We start from the raw sequence: 14,102 nt of genomic DNA, 5'->3' as shown, positions 1-14,102 counted from the left end.
GCTGTATGGGTGTAAGGGAGAAAAATACTCCATACGTTTATTACTAAGCACTGCACATAATGTTAAAACTGGGGAGATGCAGAAAATAAAACAGACATGTGGGAGATAATGTGGTATAAAGGATAACATATGTAAGGCAACAATGACAAAATACAGCTGCAAGTAATTGTAAGCACACCTCTAGAGAGGCAGTGTCATAGAGACATAGAAACAGTGTCATTTCTTCCTGGGGTACATAGAGGAAGCTTCATGGAAGACTTGGCACTTGAGCACTGACTTAGAAGCTAGAAGAGATTGGTAGCTAGGGAGAGATGCTGAGCAGGCACTTAAGTATCTTCTCAATACCTACCCAATACCTGCAATCCAACAAGAGAATCTGGCCTCCTATCCCCAACTCACCGAGCCTTGGTCAACTCTTTGAGCTGGTCCCAGTGTTGAACAAACTGTTCGAGCCTGTTCTGGATCTCCTCTCGCCCCTCGGCCGCCTTGTCTCCCAGCTTTTCTGCCATATCCAGCACATTCTGAACAACACACATCCTCCATGTCATATTTCCCCACAGCATTTCCCCATTTATCCAGTTTTCTAGCAAAGTATCTAGCCCTCCAGCTCATTTATAAACTGGATGTACTCAAGGCAGTCCTGACAATCCTGGGAGAATGAAGAAAGCTGCAGTAAGATCTAACATGCTAAACTTCATCAAGGATTCAGACAAATACCTTGGCATTTCCACTAGACTACTTTTCAGGATCTGACTGACAGTCACAGGGTGACCCTGCTGCCAAGCCAACACTCAGGGTTGCCATCTTTCCACGTGGCTCATCTCGGGTACAGCTTTTCCAGATATCCCAATCTGCATCCTAATTGTCAGCAACTGTGCCCTGGACTGTCAAAGGTGCTCCTTCCAGGGAAGACATGGGTTTCTACACAGATTCTTCTATTCATAGAAGGCACAATATGGAGGAGAATACTTGTGAACTCTACAGCCAGCTGTCTATGTGACCTTGGCACTCTACCTTCACATTTTGTAGCCTCACCCTATTAGGTTGGTGCAAAAGTAATTTCTGTTTTGCATTCTTGAACTTTGCCATTTGATATTGGAATACATTCTCAAATAAATGTATTTAAGTTATGCATCATTTTAATGCAAAATTTTTGCTTTATGTATTTTGCTAATAAATTATTACTTGCTATTTATTTTACATGGATTTTAGACTATGGAAATCAAGTTAGACAAAAAGCAAATTTGAGCAATTTTCTTATTCAAGTTCAAAATGGGTCAAAAATCAGCAGACTGCTTGCAACATGAGCAATGCATTTGGCCCAGGAGCATATGAGCATGAGCATACATGAGCAACATGAGCATACAGTGCAATGGCAGTTAAAGTAGTTTTACAAAGGAGACTAGAGCCTTGAAGATGAGGAGCACAGTGGCTGGCCATCAGAAGTTGACAATGACCAACTGAGAGGATCATGGAAGTTGATCCTCTTACTATACAAGAAGTTGCCCAAGAATTCAAATTCGACCATTCTATGGTCATTTGGCATTTGAAGTAAATTAGAAAAGTGAAAAAGCTCGGTAAGCAAGTGCCTCATGAGCTGACTGCAAATTAAAAAAAAAAAAATTATAATTTTGAAGTGTCATCTTCTCTTATTCTATGCAGCAACAATGAACTATTTCTCAAATGGATTGTGATGTGTGATGAAAAGTGGATTTTATATGACAACCAACAATGACCAGCTGGTTGAACTGAGAAGAAGCTCCAAAGTGCTTCCCAGAGCCACATTTGTACCAAAAAAAGAGTCATGGTCTTTGTTTGGTAGTCTGCTACTGCTCTGATCCACTAGAGTTTTCTGAATCTCAGTGAAACCATTACCTCTGAGAAGTATGCTCAACAAATCGATGAGATGCAATAAAAACAGCAATGCCTGCAACTGGCACTGGTCAACAGAATGGGCCCAACTCTCCTCAACAATGCCCAACCACATGTCACACAACCAACACTTCAGAAGTTGGATGAAATGGGCTACAAAGTTTTGCCTTTGTAGCCCAATTATATCTGCTATATCTACCTGACCTCTTACCAACTGACTACCTACCACTCCTTCAAGCACCTTAGCAACTTTTTGCAGGGAAAATGCTTCACAGCCAGCAGGAGGCAGAAAATGCTTTCCAAGAGTTCACTGAATTCTGAAGCATGGATTTTTATGCAACAGGAATATACAAACTTATTTCTCATTGGCAAAAATGTGTTGATTGTAATGTTTCCTATTTTGATTAATAAAGATGTGTTTGAGGCTAGTCATAATGATTTAAAATTCAGGCTCTGAAACCATAAATCTTTTGCACCAACCTAATATTTATCCATAACATGAAGTGCTACTATTACATTATCTCTGTCTTTTCAGGCTTCATATTCCTACCTGGACGGCAGGTTCGTGTGCCACCAGCTCTCCTTCTAGGCGTCTGTGCTTCTTCAGCAAATTCTGAACCCCCTGCAGATCCCTCCCATAGTCCTGGGATCTCACTCGTACCAACTTCTCCCTGAGATCAAGGAAGAAAACTTTTAGACTTTAGACATCCTAAAACTTTAGACTGAGGACATCCTAAAAGGATGGTTTTCTAAGCGTATGTGTTTGGCTGGGAGTATAGTGGGGGTAAATTCTGGAACACTCTGGTGTCAGTAATCACAAAGTTAACAAGTATCAGAGCCTTTCAGCAAAATATTGGACTTAGACCAAGACAAATTAAAATAATATACTGGAACAGCCTTCTCATCCATTTCTTTGCCTGTCTACATGTGTATCTTCCCTTTTCTCAAGAACTCACTGTTGTTTCTCTTTCAGAAAATATGAAAATTACACACACACACATACTCACTACATATATACAAACATATCTGCCTATATGACCTTCTATTAATGTCAATAATTATGTACATGGTATGCATGCCTGCTCAGTCACATCCAACTCTTTGCGACCCTATGGACTGTAGCCTGCTAGGCTCCTCTGTGCATGGGATTCTCCAGGCAACAATACTAGAGTGGGTTGCCGTTTCCTTCTCTAGGGGATGTTCCTGACCCAGGAATTGAACAGGGGTCTCCTGCAACTCCCTGCACTGGCAGGTGGGTTCTTCTATCACTGAGCCTCAGGGGAAGCCCATATCAATAGCTAATTCAGGTAAAATAGACATAAAAACTGACATTACAGGAGTCATGGCAGTTGGATTGGTTCTGAGTATAAAATGTTTGAGCATCACCTTGAAGTGTGGTGAAAGACTAGGTAGAAAATATCCCACTATTTCTTTTACTGGGATATAGTTGTCTTACAATATCTTACTATTTCCAAAAAGGTTCAAAAATGTCCTGCTTGGTGCCCTATGCACATTCCTTTGCTCTGATTCACTGATAATGAACAAGAATCAACAGTTTTATAGAAAAGGAACATGATGAGGCAGGGTAGAAATAAGACAAATTATTTGATTTGGTAAGATTTTTCCACCTCTATTTTTACAAAAAGTAGAATCAGCAAGATCAGTGCAAAGAAATAGAGGGAAAAAATAGAATGGGAAAGACCAGAGATCTCTTCAAGAAAATTAGAGATACCAAGGGAACATTTCATGCAAAGATGGGCTCAATAAAGCACAGATATAGTATGGACCTAACAGAAGCAGAAGAGATTAAGAAGAGGTGGCAAGAATACACAGAAGAACTGTACAAAAAAGATCTTCACAACCCAGATAATCATGATGGTGTGATCACTCACCTAGAGCCAGACATTCTAGAATGTAAAGTCAAGTGGGCCTTACAAAGCACCACTATGAACAAAGCTAGTGGAGGTGATGGAATTCCAACTGAGCTTTTTCAAATCCTGAAAGATGATGCTGTGAAAGTGTTGCACTCAATATGCCAGCAAATTTGGAAAACTCAGCAGAGGCCACAGGACTGGAAAAGGTCAGTTTTCATTCCAATCCCAAAGAAGGCAATGCCAAAGAATGCTCAAACTAGCCCAAAATTGCACTCATCTCACACACTAGTAACGCAAAATTCTCCAAGCCAGGCTCCAGCAATACATGAACCATGAGCTTCCAGATATTCAAGCTGGTTTTAGACAAGACAGAGGAACCAGAGATCAAATGGCCACCATCTGTTGGATCATCAAAAAAGCAAAAGAGTTCCAGAAAAGCATCTATTTCTGCTTTATTGACTATGCCAAAGCCTTTGAATATGTGGATTACAATGAACTGTGGAAAAATTTGAAAGAGATGGGAATACCAGAACACCTGACCTGCCTCTTGAGAAATCTGTATGCAGGTCAGGAAGCAACAGTTAGAACTGGACATGGAACAACAGAATGGTTCCAGATAAGAAAAGGAGTACGTCAAAGCTGTATATTGTCACCCTGCTTATTTAACTTCTATGCAGAGTACATCATGAGAAACGCTGGGCTGGAAGAAGAACGAGCTGGAATCAAGATTGCCAGGAGGAGTATCAATAACCTCAGATATGCAGGTGACACCACCATTATGGCAGAAAGTGAAGAAGAACTATAGAGCCTCTTGACGAAAGTAAAAGAGGAGAGTGGAAAAAGTTGGCTTAAAGCTCAACATTCAGAAAACTAAGATCATGGCATCTGGTCCCATCACTTCATGGCAATTAGATGGGGAATCAGTGGCCGACTTTATTTTTTTGGGCTCCAAAATCACTGGAGATGGTGATTGCAGTCATTAAATTAAAAGATGCTTACTTCTTAGAAGGAAAGTTATGACCAACCTAGACAGCATATTAAAAAGCAGAGACATTACTTTGCCAACAAAGGTCCATCTTGTCAAGGTTATGGTTTTTCCAGTAGTCATGTATAGATGTGAAGAAAAGAAAAGAAAAAGAAAGCTGAGTGCCAAAGAATTGATGCTTTTGAACTGTGGTGTTGGAGAAGACTCTTAAGAGTCCCTTGGACTGCAAAATGATGTAACCAGTCCATCCTAAAGGAAATCAGTCCTGAACATTCGTTGGAAGGACTGATGTTGAAGCTGAAACTCCAATAGTTTGGCCACCTGATACAAAGAGCTGACTCATTTGGGAAAAGACCCTGATGCTGGGAAAGATTGAAGGCAGGAGGAGAAGGGGACAATAGAGGATGAGATGGTTAGATGGCATCACCAACTCAGTGAACATGAGTTTGAATAAATTCTGGGAGTTGGTGATGGATAGGGAGGCCTTTCTTGCTGTGGCCCATGGGGTTGCAAAGAGTCAGACACAACTGAGTGACTGAACTGAACTGAACTGAACTGAAGAATCAGCGACAATACCATAGCAAGTGTTATGTAGGCTTCTCTGGTGGCTCAGCCAGTGAAGAATCTTCCTGCAGTGCAGAGACCTCAGTTCGGTCCCTAGGTTGGGAAGTCCCCTGGAGAAGGGATAGGCTACTCACTCCAGTATTCTTGGGCTTCCCTGGTGGCTCAGATGGGAAAGAATCTGCCTGCAATGCGGGAGACCTGGATTCGATCCCTGGGTTGGAAAGATCCCCTGGAGGAGGACATAGCAACCCGGTCCAATATTCATGCGCTGAGAATCCCCAAGGGCAGAGGAGCCTGGCGGGCTGCAGTCCACGGGGCCGTAAAGCATGTGTCACGACTTAGCACAAAGCGCAGGTACTGTAAATTCCCTGCCAGTGTCAAGTTCAGTCACGTATTAGATACACAAGACACAGAAAGAATGACAATAGTGACCAGTCCCGTAAGCTGTCAGTGCTCAGCTATCTAATTCAGAGTGGGCATTACACATTCCACGAACTAGCTGGTTTCCCAGGGGGCCATAGTGGTAAAGAACCCACCTGCCCGTGCAGGAGACATAAGAGACATGGTTCAATCCCTTGGTCAGGAAGATCCCCTGCAAAAGGAAATAGCAAACTCCAGCATTCTTGTCTGGAGAATCTCATGGACAGAGGACTTAACACATATGAACTATCTGAAAACAAACATATGCGTGTTAGTCACTCAGTCGTGTCTTACTCTTTGCAATCCCATTGGACTGTAGCCCGCCAGCCTCCTCTGTCCTTGGAATTCTCCAGGCAAGAATACTGGAGTGGGTTGCCATTTCCTTCTCCAGATCTTCCCAACGCAGGGATCAAACCCTGGTTTCCTGCATTGCAGGCAGATTCTTTACCATTTGAGCTATGGGAAGTCCCAAAAATACACATATACAGCTTCTTAATTTTCTTCCCAGAATGTGTGTGAACTTCTCCTCACTCCCTCCGTGCCTGTCTCCTTCTGCGTACGCACAGTGAAAAAAATTGATAAAAATAAAACCAATGTTCATTTTACGTATTTCATTTCAGCATCAAATAAGAACATGTTTGGTGGATTATCTATTTTCTTGGACTAGCCACGCAATGTGAGCTGTCAGTACATACTCTATCCAGAACTCTTCATCATCTAGGTCCTGGAAGAACTGGAACAAGGCATACGTCTCTTTCAGATTCTCATGGTGCTCAGCCGCCAAATCCTTGACATTCAGGAAGCGCTCGTTGACTTTATCCCTTTTCTCCACAATCTGCTCAGTATTGAAAGTCCCACTGGAGATCAGCTCTGCAGCTAATGTGTTCAGGTCCTGGAGTGCATCCTAGAAAGCCCAAGAGTCCTCAATGATTAATGTAGTATAGGTATTAAGTAGACCTTTAAACACTGCTAGTTCAAGTTCAAAGACTGGGGAAAATAGATTCATTTTTGAAGATAATGAATTTGACCTTATGCTGTTTTAACTCAGTTTGGATAAGGGCAATAATACGGACATTATAGATAGCATGGTTGCTTTGTTGGAACTATGTATTTGGCCTTCTGATGTTTTCCCTTGGGTTTTCTTCCTCTCCCCATATGGAAAATAAGACCTTGGTGAACAAGCACTGTGTCTCCAAACAGGCTATCTTTTTACAGTGCTGAATATGACACAGACTGAGTGACTGAAATATTCAAGAAGATTCTCTTTTGGCAACATTCTCAGGCTAGTCACATTCAGAACCCAGCCAGCCTCATCTATGTCTATTTGCATTCCAAGTCTGCCCCCTAGTGATGTCCAAGAGAATATCACCAAGTCCTGAAATTAAGAAAACCTTTGACATTATATTCTTTGTGTGTCTGTGTTACCAAATAAAACTGATAATACAAAATCCATCAATGTGAAACTAACACCTCTCTGAATGTTTATCATAGCTCACAGGACACATCTCTGCTTGACATTAGGATACAGCTGAAATGCTCCATAGAACTTTCACAATGTACATATAGTTCAACTGCCTTGCACGTGTTCCCATCTGATTTTTTTTTTTTTATAGTTCTGAAAAATAAACTTTTATTTTCTTTAAAACACCAGATCAAATATTTCAGCTTTGGAAGAGTGAGTTTATATTCATGGATCATTAAAAGGTAAACAAGACCATTTTTTAGGATCTACTTCTTGGAATCTGACTCCAGTTTTCTTGCCTGGAGAATTCCATGGAGAGAGGAGCCTGGTAGGCTACAGTCCACAGGGTCATAAAGAGCCAGACATGACTGAATGACTAACGCTTTAACTTTCACATTTTATCGGAATCTTAGATTCTATGATTTAATGATAATAAGGTTAGGAGCTCTGGAGTCCACACAATTGACCTGATCATAATGACAGATGGTTGAGGACACTAAGCCCAGCTTTGCAAAGCTGTTCTCAAACAGCCTCCTGGGACAGGAAAGTGAAAAGTCACCAACATTTCCATTCTGGCCAGAAGAGTGCAATTCGAATATTACTTACCTGTCTGGCCAACATCTCTGTTTCCAGTAGCTGATGCTTCTTGAGCAAGTTTCCTGCTGAAGCCAGATCCCTGGCCTGATCCTTCATGGTCAGCAGTGTCTCTGCCTGGAAATGGAAAGGTAGACAATACAGATGCCAGATGAAAACTGTTTTTAAGGAGAACAAGATTTGCAACTATGTCCCCAAACTTTTCCCAAGAAAAGTCAAGGAAATTGTTCACATAAAAGTCTATTTATTTGACAAGAACTTATTAAGCTCCCATGCCCACACCATTTCCAGGTATAAATACCTCTGAGAGCCAGAACTCAAAGTCCCGGATGCTCGTGTTGAACCTCTGCTGGCGACTAGCTTCATCGAGCTTCTGTCCTTTGTCAATTGTTCTCTCAAGCAAGTACTCCCAGTTTTTCTCCAACTCTTCTACTTGATCCTGTGTGTGTTAGTCACTCAGTCACGTCTGACTCTTTGCAGACCCCATGAACTGTAGCCCACCAGGCTCCTCTGTCCATGGGATTTCCCAGACAACAATACTGGAAATGGATTGCCATGCCCTCCTCCAGGGGATCTTCCCAACCCCAGGGATTGAACCCAGGTATCCAGCATTGCTGGCAGATTCTTTATCATCTGATCCACCAGGGAAGCCCTACTTGATCATAGCCCTCTCCTGAATTGAGGGGTCATTATGGTATTTAGGGTCCTGCGGCAATTTGAAAGAATAATGTAGGGAGGCTCTGGAGTTCAGGTCCAGCCAAAATCTTCCAGTGCTTGAAGGTCATATATTTTAAATCATAATTGTTTATGCTGGTTTAAATTTGGGGAGCAATAGTAAGTGTTTGCAGAAATTTTGAAGGAAGAATTCTGGACTGATTATAGAAGCTGATTGTCTAAATATCAAAACTCTTGGTGGTAAGGACAGAAAATATAAGCAAGCATGATAACACATAGGAATTAAGTCTAAAGCTGTCTTGGAGGTCAAGATGCTGAGTATGATGGGAGGGATAAGGTCTGAAAGTTCAAGTCTCTCAGTCTTGTCCGACTCTTTGTGACCCCATGGACTATACAGTCCATGGAATTCACCAAGCCAGAATACTGGAGTAGGTAACCTATCCCCTCTCCAGGGGAATCCCAAAACAACATATTTTCCTCCTTTTTTGTGAAAAAAACAAAGGGAAGACCATTAATAGAATATATTCTATATTCCTACACATGGAAACACTGAAAGGGTATAAAAGATTTCTCTTCCTATGCCTTGATAGCCCAAAGCCCATCGTAAGCAGAACCCACCTTCACAGACTCTTCATTATCATCACATGCCCTCCGCTCAACCAGAGTGTTCCCCAAGTTGATGACTCCTTCCACCTGCTCAGCTCGGCTATTGACCTCATCTTCAAAGGTCTTGTGCTTCAGATATTTTCTCTGAAGAGAAAGCAGAACCTAAATTACCATCTAATTTAGAAAGTAAGATGAAATAAATTCTGTTTAAAAGGAAAAATTAAGGATTCTTAATTAATTCTTAACTAATTCTTGGGAAGAACTCCCTCCATTTCTTCAGAAATCCCTGAAGGCAGGGACGGCAGTCTGAACAGTAAGGAAGTTTTCCACATTAGGAGGTGACCATTCATCCAGCAGTCTAAGTATGCTGAAGTTTTCCAAGATTCTTATTTTGAACTTACCTGAATATTGGTGGGATCTTTGTAGGATTCATCACAGGCTATGGGCAACATCTCACTGATCCATTCTTCTTGGTCCTTGAGGTCATGGTAGAATTGTTTTAGGTCAGCATAGTCTCCAAGTTTCATCCGCTCATCAATCAGCTGTTCTTTGAGAATCTTCCATCTGAAAGTAGGGACTAGATTATTCTCTGCCCTCTGTCTTTCCACCAAGCCTTGATGCCAAATCCATGAATATCCCTATTTGCTTATCTATACTTTATCTTCTCATTCTCATTATTTATACACTTATATGTTATATATGGGCTTCCCAAGTGGCACTAGTGGTCAAGAACCTGCCTACCAATGCAGGAGATGTAAGAGATGTGAGTTCGATCCCTGGGTCAGGAAGATTCCCTAAAGGAGGGCAGGGTAACCCACTCTAGTATTCTTACCTGGAGAATCCCATGAACAGAGGAGCCTGGTGGGTTATAGGCCACAGGGTTGCAAAGAGTCAGAGATGACTGAAGCAGCTTAGAAGACCACAGCACAGAAAGGAGAACTCAAAGTATTATCCCCATCCTCAATGCTAGCAAAGGAGTCACTTTTCTATATCTTCCTGAGTGAGTGAGTAAGTGAATGTCACTCAGTTGTGTCTGACTCTTTGCAACCCCATGGACGATACAGTCCATGTAATTCTCCAGGCCAGAATACTGGAGAGGGTAGGCTTTCTCTTCTCCAGGGTATCTTCCCAACCCAGGGATCTAACCCAGATGTCCCACATTGTAGGCAAATTTTTTACCAGCTGAGCCACAAGGAAGGCCCCTATATCTTCCTATATCTCACAAAACAACTGCTCAATACTGACCTCTCTAGTATCCGTTGGTTCCGAGCAGCAATCTCTTCCTTGGCATAGTGGTCTTCAGCTATGAGTCGTTCAGCAAAAAGATCTAGTCCAGTGATTCTCTTTTCCTAGATAAAGGAAAGAAAAAAAAAGTCCAGATACCCAGAAAGTAGGCTCTTGGTGCAATCTCAGACTTCCTCCTAGAAAAGGAGAGATATATCCTTTGTGGTTTCACAAAGGGGAACAAAACCAAAGCCAAAAGGTAAATGCCATAGGGAGGTGGTTTTTAACTCAACAAAAAGAGAAACATCAATAGTGATACTGAGGTGGACTACATGTGTGGTGTCAGTTTCCCTATAGAACAGACACTTCCCTTGGTCATTGTAGAGAGTGATCCCTGCATTGAATGGGATTTTGGATAGCATACAAAACAGCTTCTGCATCTTGGCTAAAACTAAGCCACTATGTTCCCTGCCTACCTCAGAGTTTATGTAAAAAGCAAATGGGAATTAAAATACATGCAAATCATAAAACCACATACATGTGCAGGTTTTCTGTCATTATTACTAACAGGTATTATTGGAATTCCTGTATTAGCTGTTTTTACCTGGTCAGCAATCGCTTTGTCCAAATCATCACGTTTCTTCATCAAGGCCTCCAGACTGTCTAAGGATCCTTTATCATCCGATCTTAGATAATTCTCACGTGCCACCATCCAGCTCTCAGCCTGATCACAGTTCCCTCGGAACAACTATGCAGGTTAAAATTAAATGTATATGGTATGTTCATTCCAGGCAGACAGAGGAAATGATCTCCCACCTCTCCCATGATATTGATAATAGGGATACTGTAAAGGATGCCAATATTCTTCCAAGAAACATTCATACAATAAATCTTAGCTATATTGGACCTTTTCACCCTTCCCTGAAAACATGGTTTATGTTTTCATATAAGCTTTCCTCCATTCTTGCAGTACTATTTTCCATATCCTAGACATGGTAAATGGGCTTCCATGTGGCGCAGTAGTAAAGAATACACTTGCCAATGCAGGAGATGCAAGAGATGTGGGTTTGATCCCTGGATCAAGAAGATCCCCTGGAGTAGGAAATGGCAACCTGCTCCAGTATGCTTGCCTGGACAATTCCATGGGCAGAGGAGTCCGATGGGCTTCAGTCCATGGGGTCACAAAAGAGTTGGACACTGAGCTACTGAGCGTGCACAAACACACACACATACACTTGGTAAAAACTGGCTGGTTATTTCTTTAAGACTCTGATAGGGACTGTTTTTCAGGACAGCATGTGACACTTCCACTCCCTTCCCTCAAGAGCATTAATCACTCCCTCTGCTATAATCTCAAAACATTCACACATTTTATCAGTAATTATTTTATATGTTAGAATGATCTGCCTACAAGTCTAATTTCACTACTTTAAGAAAATAGACACTATCTTACTAATATTTGTGTTCCTAGTAGGTTCTCAATAAAAATCAATCAATAAAACTTCCAATCAATAAGTAAATTTAAATATCAATAAATTATAACCACTTAATTTCAGGGCCCCATGCCCTAGGACTGACTGCCTTTTTGTTTAGCTTTTCATTAACAAGAATAAGGAGCAAAGAACACCACACTGATCAATGTCAGATAATCAAGAGATACCTTTATGCTTTTGGCAAGGAATTCCAGTGAAATAAGCACCTGTATTAACTCTGTGAAACTGCATAGAAGGAACAGACTCAGCTAAGCCTGCTTAATGATGGGGAATTTGCAGTACCTGCAAATCCAGACACTGATCTAGCATCTTTTTGCGTTTTTCCCAAGCACTCTCCAACTCATCTCTCTCTAGTCTAACAGCTTGAAGCTTTTCTTCAATTTGTGGGCTGTCCCGGTGCCCACTGATTGTCAAATCTGTACCGAAGTCTTCAAAGGCCTGGAAGGCGGGAGCCTGGGCCTCCATGTCAGCACGATGGTCCTATGGGAAAAAGGGATCAGAGACTGATGAGGCCGGTGACATCTCACAAAAGCTGCAAAATGCAGAAAGGTTGTGAGGCTATGTGATCAGAGGCTAAGGCTTTTGTCACCATACCTGGTGTCGCTCTATCATGATCTCTGTGCCAGTTAAATCCTCAGCCAGCTCCTCGGATGACACCATGCCACCAATGCCACTGATCCAATTCTGTAAGTCCCTAGAGAAACGGCATACTGAAAGTGAATCAAGAAAACCCTGCAACTTGCTATAAAACTGTCTGTCCTTGGACTTTTTCTCCTCTAGAAAACGTTTCCAGATCTATATTATATTTTCTTTCTGGTTTATAGCCTTCACAGATCTTAGCTTTGTTGTTTTCACTGTATAATTTAATAATAGCATTCTGTTGCATTTGAAATTTTCTTCACACACTATCTCTTTTGATTCTTGCAATAATTTTGAGTAGAATTCTGGGAATTCTTTTCCTTCCACTTTGGAGATGAGGAAGTTGGCCTAGAGAATGTAAGTGATTTGCCTATGTGTTAAAACTGGAAACAGACATATGGAGTAGAACCCAGGCTGGAATCCTGGACTGGTACATATTCCATTACTTTTAATATGTCCTACTCCTTTAAAGTGGATTTTGGGTTTAAAGATTTATCTTAGCATAGAAACTCAGATGAGGTATATGTTTATTCTTACTCTTGTTCCAAACTGAATCCAGTACATGCTTCTGCCCAACACACATACACACACACACACACCATACTTACTCTCTGCTGCTGATTAAACCAGGGCCATTTCCCACTCTTTTAGCAGTCAATAAATTAGAAAAGGAGAGATAAAGTCCATCTGTCCCAGAAGGTAAATGTCAAAGAATAATGCATTGAGTTAAAAAATTATATATGATGGTCTAATTCAGCATCTCATGAAGAGTGCCCTTGCTCTTGTTTACTAAATAGGGATCAGTAGCTCTAGGGCAGAAAGTCCTCTTCTTTTGTAAACTCACTTATTCACTTATTTAAACAGCTAAGTTTTATTGTGAAAGAGATGTATTTGTGCCTTCTAGGAGTTTCACATTTTACACTGAGAGAAGAAAATAAAAAGCAAGCAAAACATAGAGATTAGTATTTTTTCCAAAAACCCTGAAAAGAAAGACTGTCCTGAAGAGATAAAATAAGGTGTTAGAGTTGCTCTGAGGGCGCTAATATTACTTCTGCCATGTTAAATAATATTTCATAAAGGGAAAGAGTCAGCATTTAACATGGAATCTTAAGTATAGTCAGAACCTATATAAGCAGAGATATATGGGCATATATATACTTTGGAGGAGTGAGTATGAATGCTATTTATTTATACTATGTGAAACACTATAACTTTCCAGAGATGCTGAATTAGGGAGGGCATTGGCAAGAATACTTGTAGTCTTTTGCCAAAGTTGCCCCCTTTTGTCTTCAAAAATATTACATTGCAAGCTGTTACTTTCTGAACCCTCAATTCTAAATGCAGACTGATAAGATGGGGCAGAATGTGCAAACTGTTCCACTGATAAAGTGTGTATTTGCTAAAACATGATCATGTCTAAACTGTTTATCAAAACAGTGAAACTTCTCCAACAGTCAAAAACAATTAAACTCCAATAAAAAATTAATTTAAAAAAGGATTTGAGCGTAACATTTCTGAGTTTATCTCTTGCTACTTCTCCTCACCCCTGTGATGTACAAAACTCAGGATCTAACTGTCCCCATGTCATGGGGATTCTATACCTTCCTATTCTCCTAATTCTTCCTATTCTCCTCTCTTCGTTTATATAGTTCCACCTATTTGTTGGGATGAGTGTTTGGGGCTACTCTATGTCC

At 41.0% G+C, this 14,102-nt stretch overlaps 1 protein-coding gene across 1 annotated transcript in view; it reads right to left on the bottom strand.

Annotated features, from left to right (window-relative positions):
- SPTA1 (spectrin alpha, erythrocytic 1) overlaps positions 1-14,102 on the bottom strand; it is a 66,157-nt gene that overhangs the window by 14,599 nt on the left and 37,456 nt on the right. The window contains exons 27-37 of the mRNA XM_065925774.1: positions 12,364-12,463; positions 12,052-12,249; positions 10,881-11,024; positions 10,298-10,401; positions 9,454-9,616; positions 9,065-9,196; positions 8,073-8,210; positions 7,784-7,888; positions 6,411-6,619; positions 2,423-2,543; positions 400-521 (exon numbers count right to left, since the gene is read on the bottom strand). Of these exons, the coding sequence (XP_065781846.1) occupies positions 400-521; positions 2,423-2,543; positions 6,411-6,619; positions 7,784-7,888; positions 8,073-8,210; positions 9,065-9,196; positions 9,454-9,616; positions 10,298-10,401; positions 10,881-11,024; positions 12,052-12,249; positions 12,364-12,463 (1,536 nt within the window). The remainder of the gene's footprint in view (positions 1-399; positions 522-2,422; positions 2,544-6,410; positions 6,620-7,783; positions 7,889-8,072; positions 8,211-9,064; positions 9,197-9,453; positions 9,617-10,297; positions 10,402-10,880; positions 11,025-12,051; positions 12,250-12,363; positions 12,464-14,102) is intronic.

Source organism: Muntiacus reevesi, chromosome 1, assembly GCF_963930625.1.
Source record: "Muntiacus reevesi chromosome 1, mMunRee1.1, whole genome shotgun sequence".
In the NCBI taxonomy this organism is placed as follows: Eukaryota; Metazoa; Chordata; class Mammalia; order Artiodactyla; family Cervidae; genus Muntiacus; species Muntiacus reevesi.
This window is presented reverse-complemented; position numbering and strand designations above follow the sequence as displayed.